This window comes from Bos grunniens, chromosome 19, assembly GCF_055505025.1.
Source record: "Bos grunniens cultivar Pamir isolate PY7600 chromosome 19, Bosgru_T2T1.0, whole genome shotgun sequence".
NCBI classification, from domain to species: domain Eukaryota; kingdom Metazoa; phylum Chordata; class Mammalia; order Artiodactyla; family Bovidae; genus Bos; species Bos grunniens.
Window position 1 is genome coordinate 57,081,181 of NC_141183.1, and position 12,432 is coordinate 57,093,612.

At 43.7% G+C, this 12,432-nt stretch overlaps 1 protein-coding gene across 1 annotated transcript in view; it reads right to left on the reverse strand.

Annotated features, from left to right (window-relative positions):
* Positions 1–5,821: 5,821 nt before the first annotated feature.
* The window catches only part of LOC147352763 (phosphatidylcholine transfer protein-like), a 44,748-nt gene continuing 38,137 nt past the window's right edge, over positions 5,822–12,432 (reverse strand). The window contains exons 3-6 of the mRNA XM_086355674.1: positions 9,850–9,929; positions 8,272–8,443; positions 7,218–7,285; positions 5,822–6,104 (exon numbers count right to left, since the gene is read on the reverse strand). Coding sequence (XP_086211800.1) covers positions 6,042–6,104; positions 7,218–7,285; positions 8,272–8,443; positions 9,850–9,929 — 383 coding nt within the window. The 3' untranslated portion in view covers positions 5,822–6,041. The remainder of the gene's footprint in view (positions 6,105–7,217; positions 7,286–8,271; positions 8,444–9,849; positions 9,930–12,432) is intronic.

Here is a 12,432-nt window from a genome sequence, read left to right on the forward strand (position 1 = left end):
ACCTTGCTCTGTTAAATAAGCACCACAGGTGGAGATAGAGATGAGAGAGCTGACTTTGGTAGGAACCCTTACCTTTGCTATCTGCAGGCTCTGGAGTAAGAAGGATGTCCCAGTGGGTCCCATCCTGATCACCGAAAATTTTTAGAGAAGGAAAAATCATTTTTCCTCTACCCTTTATCATGAGATCACTTATGTTCTAGATAACATCATAAATGATGAGAAAATCTGGGGTAAAATTTCTCCCCTGTGGCCACCAAGATCAAGATTATTTTTGGTAAGGGTAGCTTATTTGTCCAGCCTTAAAACAAAAGTTTATTCTCCTGAGGCCTCACACTGGACTCAGTCCAACTTGAATAAGGCCCCGTCTGACTCTGGACTGAGTCCAGTTTCTAAGCTGGACCAAGTCCAATTCGAGACCCAGACCAACTTCTAAGTCAGATTTAGTCTCTTTCTGGACAACTTTGGGCCCCAGTCCAGAGAAACAAAGGCTAAAATAAAGTATGAACGCTCATGTAAAACTGCAGAGCTAGAATTTGAGAAGGACTTGCTCACAACTTCCAGAAGCAGTGGGAGAGCAGTGAGCTGAAAACCTCAGCAGACATCCAAGTATCCCTGTTTGTGCTGCTGAGGTCCTTTTGGCTCAGTTCATTCTTCTGACACCAGAGCTGTTAAAAGATAAACTGAAGAATATTAAGATTTTTAAGAGTTTATCTGAGCAAAAATCAATTAGAATGGGCAGCATCTATCCCAGCAATAGAAAGGAGCTCTGAAGGATACTTTGAGCCCCTGAGGAGAGGCAGACCCTGAGGAATACAGGTCAACCTCCAAAACACCAGTTCTGTTTTTTAGGCCCCTGACATTTGTTATATGCCCCGTCATGGATCAAAGCCTTGTCTTGCATAAGGGACTTGCACAACTCAATGAAGCTCTGAGTTATGCCATACCATGCCATTCAGAGCCACCCAAGACAGGTGGAGAGTTCTGACATAGTGGAGAGTTCTAACAAAATGTGGTCCATTGGAGGGAGGAAGGGCAAATCACTTCAGTATTTTTGACCAAAGAACCCTATGAATGGCATGAAAAAGCAAAAAGATATGACAATGGAAGATGAGTTCTACAGGGTGAAAGGTATCAGTAAGGACCTAATAGAAGCAGAAGAGATTAAGAAGAGGTGGCAAGAATACACAGAAGAACTATACAAAGAAGGTCTTAACAACCCAGACCCCCATGATGGTATGGTTACTCACCTAGTGCCAGACATCCTGGAGCGAGAAGTCAAGTAGGCCTTAGAAAGGATTGCTACAAACAAAGCTAGTGGAGGTGATGGAATTCCAGCTGAGTTAGTTCAAATCCTAAATGATGATGCTGTTAAAATGCTGCTCCGAATGGCAAAAAATTTGCAAAACTCAGCAGTGGCCACAGGATGGGAAAAGGTCAGTTTTCATTTCAATCCCAAAGAAGGGCAATGCCAAAGAATGTTTAAACTACAGCACAATTACACTCATTTCACATGCTAGCAAGATAATGCTCAAAATCCTTTAAGCTAGGCTTCAGTGTACACGAACCAAGAACATCCAGATATAGAAGCTGGATATATTCATTGGAATATAGAGAAAACAAGGGAATTCCAGAAAGAAAAAACAAACAAAACAAAACATATGCTTCATATACTATAGCCTTCGACTGTGTGGATCACAACAAACTGTGGAAAATTCTGAAAGATATGGGAATACCAGAATAGGCACCTTACCTGCCTATTGAGAAACTTATATGCAGGTAAAAAAGCAACAGCTAAAACTAGACATGGAACAGATGGACTGGTTCAAAATTGGGAAAGGAGTATGTCAAGGCTGTATATTGTCACCCCGCTTATTTAATTTCTATGCAGAGTACATCATGTGAAATGCTAGGCTGGTTGAAGCACAAGATGGAATCAAGATTGCCAGGAGAAATAACAACCTCAGATATGCAGATGCTACTACTTTAATGGAAGAAGGTGAAGAAGAAATAAGGAACCTCTGGATGAAGGTGAAAGCAGAGAGTGAAAAAATTGGCTTAACATTCAAGATTCAAAAAGCAAAGATCATACCATCCAGTCCCATCACCTCATGGCAAATAGAAGGGGGGAAAATGGAAACAGTGACAGATTTTATCTTCTTGGGCTCCAAAATCACTGTGGATGGTGACTGCAGACATGAAATTAAAAGATGCTTGCTCCTTGGAAGGAAAGCTGGGACAAACCTAGACAAAGTATTAAAAAGCAGAGACATTATTTGCGGCAAAAATCCATATAGTCAAAGTTATGGCTTCTCTGGTAGTAATATACAGATGTGAGAGTTGGACCATAAAGAAGGCTGAGCACTGAAGAATTGATGTTTTCAGATTGTGGTGCTAGAGAAGACTCTTGAGTCCCTTGGACTGCAATGAGATGAAACCAATCAATCCTAAAGGAAATCAACACTGAGTATTCTTTGAAGGACTGATGCTGAAGCTCCAATACTTTGGCCACCTCATGCAAAGAGCTGACTCATTGAAAAAGACGCTGATGCTGGGAACGATTGAGAGCAGGAGAAGCAGGCAACAGAGGATGTTGTATTTGGATAGTGTCACTAACTGAATGGATATGAGTTTGGGCAAACTCCAAGAGATAGTGAAGCACAGGGGAGCTTGGTATGCTGCAGTCCATGGGGTCAAAAGAGTTAAACATGTGTTAATGACTGAACAACAAGAAGTTTACTGTTTGCTCAGGGGTTCTCAGTTTCCCATGTAACCTCAAGTTTCAATGCTGTGTAGGACTGTCTTTCCTGATTCCGAAATCTTGAATGCCAAGAGGGCCTTAATTCTACTAATCAGAGCAAGCTTAGTGACTTTTAAAAAATCTCCTACCTAGAATGTTAGGATTCTTAGTAATTCAGTGTTTTTAGCAGATCATCAAATACTGTTTAAATATACAGTTTGCCTGACAGCATTTCATGTCAACTCTCTACTCAAAGGCTATAATTTTAGTACTTGTCTTTCAATGACAAATGACTGGTAACTTGACCTCAATTACATGAGACATTCACATTTACTTTACTAAAATTAAATTCCAGCCACCTTCCTGATAGTGATATTTTCATGACACATTTATGAAGTAATTGTTGATTTGCACAGTTCTATCCACGTGACCACAGTGACTGCAGCAGGGATTGCCGTATGTTTTAGAGGGAAGCAGAGGAGGGTTCTGGATCTACCGGAAAGAAACACTGTCTTTTATTGACTTGGCATGAACCTGGGAAGATGCAGACCTACCCTTTGCTAACAGAAGTGATCCTGCCAGCAAAAACAGCCTAACGTTAAAGAAAGCTTAAAGAACAGAGTTGATTCCAAATGCCAGCGTGAGCACCCATAAACCCCTACCTGAGACCACTCTATATTTGATCTTACATGTAAGTGAGTCTAAAATATCTTGTATATTCAAGTATGTGAGTTAGATAGGATGTGACTTGCAAACCGAAGAGACTTAACAGATGCATTCACACAAAAGGAACAAAGCAGGAAGGAGACTGAAGGACAAGTGTAAGTCACTATTTGGTATTCAATGCACTACGCCTTCTAAAGAGAAAAGACAAAATCTGAGGTATCCCATTAATAATTTTGCTGCTTCTGGGAATTAATTGCTGAAGTTTTATGCCCATTAATCAAGGTTTAGTGCCATCACACACAGTAATTAAAATGTTACCCAAGATTTTAAGACTGTCCCTTTGTACACAGAATATCTTTCCTTCGAAATGTCAAGAGAAAAGTAGAAAATGGGTGAGAGAAGTGGATAACTTAGGTAGAATTCCTGAGAGAAAATTGGAGTCAACCAGAATACTAATTCAATAACAAGGAAACTATTATCCCTTTCCAAGGCAAGAATGCTGAAGTGGTTTGCCATTTCTTTCTCCAGCGGACCATGTATTGTCAGAACTCTCCACCATGACCTGTCCTTCTCGGGTGGCCCTGCATGGCATGGTTCAGTTTCACTGAGTTACATAAGACTGTGATCCATATGATCATTTTGGTTAGTTTTCTGTGATTGTGGTTTTCATTCTGTATGCCCTCTGATAGATGAGGATAAGAGGCTTGTGCAAGCTTCCTGATGGGAGGGACCCGCTGTGGGGAAAACTGAGACTTGTTCTGGTGTGCAGGGCCATGCTCAGTAAATCTTTAATCCAATTTTCTGCTGGTAGGTGGGGCTGTGCTCCCTCCCTGTAGTCTGGCCTGAGGCAGCCCAGTCCTAGAGTTGTCCCTTGGACTGCAAGGAGATCCAACCAGCCCATTCTGAAGGAGATCAGCCCTGGGATTTCTTTGGAAGGAATGATGCTAAAGCTGAAACTCCAGTACTTTGGCCACCTCATGCGAAGAGTTGACTCATTGGAAAAGACTCTGATGCTGGGTGGGATTGGGGGCAGGAGGAGAAGGGGACGACAGAGGATGAGATGGCTGGATGGCATCACTGACTCGATGGACATGAGCCTGAGTGAACTCCGGGAGTTGGTGATGGACAGGGAGGCCTGGCGTGCTGCGGTTCATGGGGTCGCAAAAAGTCGGACACGACTGAGCAACTGAACTGAACTGAACTGAACTGATAGGCTCTATGATAGGGGTAATGGCAGCCTCCTCCTAAGGACTTATGCCAGCATGCTTGCCATGCCTCCCAGGACTGCTGCTGCCAGTGCCCCTGAACCTGCAGCAGGCCCCTGTCAACCCAGTGAGATACCCAGACAGTACATTAAAAAGCAGAGACGTTATTTTTCCGACAAAGGTCTGTCTAGTCAAAGCTATGTTTTCTATCCAGTAGTCATGCACAGATATGAGAGTTGGACCATAAAGAAGACTGAGCACCACAGAATTGATGATTTTGAACTGTGGTGTTTTAGAAGACTCTTGAGAGTCCCTTGGACTGCAAGGATATCAAACCAGTCAATCCTAAAGGAAATCAATCCTGAATACTCATAGGAAGGACTGATGCTGAAGCTGAAACTCCAGTACTTTGGTCACCTGATGCAAAGAGCCAACTCATTGGAAAAGACCCTGATGCTGGGAAAGATTGAGGGCAGGAGGAGGACAGGGACATGGAGGATGAGACGGTTGGATGGCATCATTGACTCAATGAACATGAGCTTTCGCAAACTCTGGGAGATGTGTAAGACAGGAAGCCTGGCATGCTGCAGTCCATGGGGTTGCAAAGAGTCAAATATGACTGAGCCAACTGAACAACAACAACAATTATCCCTCCGCCATCTCCAAACATTCTAGAAGAGAAATCCATTTCTTGCATAAAAGACAATTTATTCAATGCTATGTGTAAAACAGGTTGGTTTCTGTTAACTGCCAGAGCAGTCTTGATGCCTCAGTGTCCAGAAATTCAGAGCAATTAAGGTACAGACAGCCTTCTCCAGTGGCAGAGAAAAACCTAGACACCAGTACTGAAATAACTGTCACCACACTAGACATGTAGTCAAGTCTGCAACATTTTTCAAAATGATTTGAAATTGAAACTGCTCATGATCCTGTACAAATAGAAATGGGGAGAGGCTTAGATTATCATTTCAAATCAGGCAAATCAAGTCAGCAAAGCAAAAGGGAAATGGACATGAGTCTTCCATTCTTTCTGTACTGCAAGTCAACTCTGCTCTTGTGTTGCAAAAGCTCACACGTAGGAAGGAAACAACTTGCTCGGGTCAGTCACTCTTAGGCAGTGTTACCACTCCACCAACCATCCCCCTAGAATGCAACAATGGAATGACTGGATTCCCTCATGAGGATTCCCTTTTAAAAAAGTAAACAATCAAGGGTTTTCCGAATCTGACCCACATTCTACAGTGAAACAAGGCAGTGTGTCCCAGAGTGGGGAGAATGGGAAAGGAAGCCAGGCATCAGGCTGGCACCCTTGGGCACAAGGTGCTGGAGTGTGTGCAGGCTTCTGAGATGGAAAAATGACAGACATGCTGGGCAGCAGTAGTTGGGGCACTTCCAGGGACATCATTCATGAATAAAAAACTCCCAAATCTCTCTTAGGTTCTCTGGTACCTCAGGCAGGCATCCTCCAGGTCAGCCAGGAAGCCAGGAATTGCATTCTGCAAAGAAAAGGAGATTGTCATTACTCTGTCCTCACAGCAACTACTCTTGATTCTCAGGATGTGGCAAAGGTGAAGGAAGATGCCTTGGGGAATAATAAATATGACAATAGGGCTCCTGATAAGATTTCAACAGAATGTTGGCACTGATGATGAAAAAGGTAAGACTCAGGGCACAGGTAAGGTAGGGGCCACAGTTTTCAGACCTTGCATATTTTAGCTTTTGCTAGTAGAAAGCTAAGACAATTCTAAGACACTATTTTTGAAAAGAAAAAGAAAACTCAGGAGATGGGACGGGGCTGGGCTGTGTGATTCTTCCAAAAAGATGAAAGAAAGGACTTGCTTTACAAAATTAGAAATTGGTAAGAATTGGGAGCAAGAGGCAGGATATGTCATCCCTTATTTAGTGTTGAACATTGCCCAGACTTTCCCCAAATGTTGTTTTGGTTACTCCTTCTCTACATTGTGGAAATATCCATCCCCGTGTTTTTTTTTTTTTTGGAGGGGAGAAACTGATAGCTTCCTTAGATTACACAGTCGGAAGTAGGGACCAGAATTCAAAGTATGATGTGTTTTACTCAAGTTTGTGTACTTTCTTACTCTCCCTGTGAATTGGTGAGCCCACCAGCCCGTAAGTAGGACCTCACAAAGCAGACTGAATGGTCTCCAGGAGTGATCTGCATACCACTGAAGTCCCTTTTCCTTATAGAAAGAAAACACAAAAATGAAACTGGAGGCTTCCCCAGGCTTGAGCATATCTCATTGTCTCCCAAGCCATGTTGGCCTAACTCCTCCATAAGCAGATACAGGGTCCACAGGCACCCTTGTTCCTACAAGGACCAGGTTATTGTCCAAATGTTCCAGATAGTGATGCTGGCGGGATCTTGGTGGGAAAGTAGTGGGGAGCTGATATTCTGGGTGAAGATTTTGGTCTTTTCCCCTACCTCAGTCTTGGGTGTTGGCAACCCCAGTCCTAATCAGAGTCAGTCAACCATGCTGCTTCGTAAAAGAGCATCATGAGGCCTGAAATTGCACATCTCTTCAGTCTAACAGCCCCACAGGGTAAGTCAACATTTGTCAAGCACGCTTCCCCCCTGCCTCTGGGGGTCTCACCTTGGCAACCTTGTTGATGAGCCAGGATGGAATCCGGCCACCAGGGTTTATGAAGCAATAAATAAATACTAGAGAGGGAAAGAAAGGACAACTCAAAAGGAGGAAAAACACAGCAGCAAACATCCAGGTTTACATTCAGGCCAAAAATTAAGGAGGGAGGTAACACACAATTCAAGTGGACTCTCCCATCTCCTTTACGGGACACTTATATACACACTTTGGCAAACAGTCAAGGCACATTCTGCTGCTATTTCTTAAACCCATGGCAAGTGCTAGATGGGGAGGGCATGGCAATCCACTCCAGTATTCTTGCCTGGAGAATTCCCATGGACAGAGGAGCCTGGGGAGCTACAGTCCATTGAGTTGGACATGACTGAAGTGACTTAACATAGCATTGCATAGCATAGCATAAGTGCTAGATATTTGAATATATATCTCACTTGGTTATTTCTCTCAATTATCTGAATTATAAAAGTTGATAAAATTAAACTCCAGTTTATAAGTGATAAAACTGAGACTTAGAAGAGTGGGGTGATGCATCCAAGGCGGCAGATCTAACACACACCAGAACAATGTTCAGATTTCCCTGCAGTCTCCAGGCCACACCCATTCCAGTCCAGCAGGTGGCCACATAAACCCCTCCCAGATTCTTTCCTGAGTATGGACCTCAAGGCAGACGGGTCCTGAGTCGCTTAGCTTTTGCTGAGTGAGAGGTACCTCCTCGGAGATGGTCCCACTAGCCTTCCTGCTCACCTCCAGCCAGAATGTGCAGAACAAGAGCAGCCTGAAGTGAATTCCTAAACCTTTTGGTTCACTTCGATGTTCTGATTTCGTTTGGACAATGCAAGAGTAAGTAAAAAATAGATTGATCAGATTTAAACATCCACCTTGCATTGTAGCCAAACTTCAGGGGTGAATTGAGTCTCCTCTGTTTCCTTTGAAGCCATGCCCAGATCTCTGACCTCAGGGGAAATGCATCCTGCATTTTCTGAGCCTCACATCAACGCAGCCTTCACAGGGCACACCAGCACACCAACAGCTGCCTTCATTTTACCTTTGCTCTGGTTACTGCCAGCGCTCTCCACGGCTAGCTTCACCTGGCACTGGCTCACTCGGACGAAGCCTGACCTCTTTGGAAACTGTGGCAGCGAGGTGCCCTTGGCCAGGACCACCTGAATCTTCTGCCCTCTGAAGTCCAGTTCTCGCCGCTGCTTCACATAGACGCACTACACTGCCAGTCAAGGCAAGGCCAGAGTCAAACCTCTCAGATGGATGAAAGGAAAGCCCACAAGTCAGAAGCAAAAGGCAATTGTTTTGTTGCCTCCACTTGGTGTTTGCTCCCTTAATCTGCCAGTTCACTGCCTGCTTGGTCTGCCTAACTTCCCTGCAGAGCCCTGTCACCTCCCACGTGGTGTTCTCTTTGCATAGCAGGCATGGTGTACGTACTCAGTTCCCAGTGGTGTCTGACTCTTTGTGACCCCATGGACTGTAGCCTGACAGGTTCTTCTGTCCATAGGATTTCCCAGGCAAGAATACTGGAGTGGGGTGCCATGTCCTGCTCCAGGGAATCTTCCTGACCCAGGGCTCAAACCCATAGCTCTCCTGCATATCTTGTACTGGCAGGCAGATTCTTCACCACTGAGCCACCCGGGAAGCTCAAGAGCATGCATTACCTACCTGTAATGATTCCTTGCTGCTCTAATTATGAGGGGAACCCACTCCTCCTTTCTCCAATAAAGCAATGATATCTCAGAGGATTGATCATTTATCAGTTGTGATCCTGGGTAACTTAATTCTTCTGAGATTCAGCTTCACTGTGCAAGAAAAGAGAGGAACACTGCCTGTAGACAGGCTTGGTGGGGGCATTGGAGAAAGACTGGAGCAGAATCTCACGTAGGAAACAATGGGGTCATTGCTCTCTGTCCTCCCCTTAAGCCTCATCATTGACCTCTGGGCACAGAGGATGGTCAGGCAAGGTTACTTACACCTGGTAATCACAGGAAGATATGTGGATATCCAAATAGTAGTAGGCAAATGTCCTCACTGGTTCTGGTTCACCAAGAGTAATATAATCATTTCATCTCAATAAAGATTCACAGACCAGCCACCATGTCTAAGGCACTATTACATCCAATTTAAGAAACTGAACAGGAAACACACACACACAGGGTCCAGAGCCAATGCTGGGGGAGGAGGGGCGGTGGAGAGAGCTGGAAACGTGGTGCTCGAGTTCCATCCCCCAGTTGGCTGCTCACTGCCTGACTGTGCGCCTCGGTCACCTTAACTCTCTGGGGCCCAGCTTCCTCCTCTACAGACTGAGGGAGTGTATTGAATACTCTGAAGGAAAAGTTGTTTTCACGCCCCCAAATCTGTGGTACAAGGATTTTCTAGGAAAAATCTCGGAAAAGTATGAGCTGCCTTCCCACAATTATAGATGCTCCATGTCATCAGACCCAGAAATCACACTGAGATCTCTGAAAGCTACACAAGAAGCAATAGCTTTAGCAGATGCTTATGCAAGAGTCAAAGACAATGTTGTTCACACCTTCTGGATATACCGCCATTGAGTCATGGCCATGAAGAGCAAAGACACTTAGAAAGCTGAATAATAGTATGCATTCAAAAAGGATACATCTCTGCTGGAGAATAAAAAAGGGAACTCCATTTTCATGTAGGTCACTGTTTCTCCATTGCATTCTGTTTCATAGGCTTCTATTAGACAAAGCAAAACAAACAAACAAAAAAAATAAACACAAAAGACGTGATTGCATCTGGAAGTCCCTTTGGCTTCAATTAACAAGAAGCTTTGATATGACAACCTTGTAGGGTGATAAACCACTAACTCACGAGGCATTGAATTTTAGAGAAAGTCAGGTATTTAGAACCACTGAAATCTTGTTGTCCAGGGACAGTGTCTGGTAGATATAAAAACACAGTAAAAATAAAAGAACCCAACAAAACTTGTTCATTGTATACCACAAACAACATTCTAAGACAGAATGCAGTGAAACAAAATTAGGCATCCAAAAATAAATTTTCAAGTTCTAAAATCTTGGTAATCATCAGATGACACTACAGTGCCAATAATTTTCTGTTGTGACCTTTCTCCTCATCTTAAATTTTGTGACATATTACAGGTGTCCTGGAACTGAGCAATCCAGCTTAGAAATGAAGTTTCAAGAGAGGTTAGTGTCCTTCTGAAAAAGCTAGAAAGTGGCTTAACTATGTTAACTGTAAGATGCTTGCCTCTCTCCCGTGTTGCTTTACATTATAGTTACAGGGATCAAATCTCCTTAATACCCACCATGCTACTGTGTGCAAATAGCATTGGCTCTTGGAGAGAGAGAGCAAAGCAATGCTATGAAGTGCTCAGCCTCTGCCCTCAAGCTGTGTGCAAAGCTTCTAACTAACCATTTAGAAGAGGAGCCAAGCCTAAGCTTCTGAAGGAACCAAGAGAATCCCTAAAGAAGGTGCTGACAGCACAGAAATGTGTTATTTAATTCATCTTTTGAAAGAAAGAAAACCTATTAGAAGCAGACCATGGAGTAAAGAATTTATCAGTCCATTACTACAAGAGGTTGAAGATGACCTTGAAAGGAAGGGAATAAGTAGACATCTGCTGCTTTTGCCTGCTCTGCTATGATTTTCCTCTTCTTGCACCAGAATCTCATTCTCCTTCAGGGCATCACCGTTTACCTCCTTCTCCCACTATGTGGTTTAAGCAGGACTGTTCAGTTCAGTTCAGTCACTCAGTCGTGTCTGACTCTGAGATCCTATGGACTGCAGCACGCCAGGCCTCCCTGTCCATCATCAACTCCCGGGATTTACTCAAACTCATGTCCATTGAGTTGGTGATGCCATCCAATCATCTCATCCTCTGTCATCCCCTTCTCCTCCCACCTTCAATCTTTCCCAGCATCAGGATCTTTTCAAATGAGTCAGCTCTTTGCATCAGGTGGCCAAAGTATTTGAGTTTCAGCTTCAGCATCAGTCCTTCCAAGGAACACCCAGGACTGATCTCCTTTAAGATAGACTGGTTGGATCTCCTTGCAGTCCAAGGGACTCTCAAGAGTCTTCTCCAACACCACAGTTCAAAAGCATCAATTCTTTGGCGCTCAGCTTTCTTTATAGTCCAACTCTCACATCCGTACATGACCACTGGAAAAATCATAGCTTTTGACTATGCAGACTTTTGTTGGCAACATGATGTCTCTGCTTTTTAATATAATGTCTAGATTGGTCATAACTTTCCTTTAAAGGAGCCAGTGTCTTTAATTTCATGGCTGCAATCACCATCTGCAGTGATTTTGGAGCCCCCCAAAATAAAGTCTGACACTGTTTTCACTGTTTCCCCATCTATTTCCCATGAAGTGATGGGACCAGATGCCATGATCTTTGTTTTCTGAATGTTGAGCTTTAAGCCAAGTTTTTCATTCTCCTCTTTCACTTTCATCAAGAGGGTCTTTAGTTCTTCACTTTCTGCCATAAGGGTGTTGTCATCTGCATATCTGAGATTATTGATATTTCTCCTGGCAATCTTGATTCCAGCTTGTGCTTCATCCAGCCCAGCATTACTCATGATGCACTCTGCATATAAGTTAAATAAGCAGGATAACAATATACAGCCTTGACATACTCCTTTTCCTATTTGGAACCAGTCTGTTGTTCCATGTCCAGTTCTAACTGTTGCTTCCTGACTTGTATACAGATTTCTCAAGAGGCAGGTCAGGTAGTCTGGTATCCCCAGACTGAATCAGTGTTAATTTCAGGGCTGGGAAAATGAGCAGAACATGGTCACAGTGATTAGTTCAGGGAAGGCATATGTGGACAGAATCCTGGCTTTCCACTCTCCCAAGTTTAGGCTCAAAAGTCGCTTTGTAAAGGTTCTCAGGTAGCTTACAGAAGATCTGGGAGGACCAGAGTTAGGTTCAGAACCTCAGGATGATTCCAGAAAAGTCAAACTACTGCAGCTTCTGGACCATACTCCATAGTGTGGACTGTTGATAGCAAGTACCACACATCAGAGGCTTTGTAAATGGCTACAGCACATGACTGAATCACAACTGGCAGGGAGATGGCCAGAGAACATCTGGCTTCTCCCTCGAATATACGGCACCACCATATCCCATAAAGTAAGGGTATTTGAAAACAGAATGTGGCCCTAAACCATGACAAACATGCCAAAGGAAATAATATATTATCCAGGCTGAGGTGA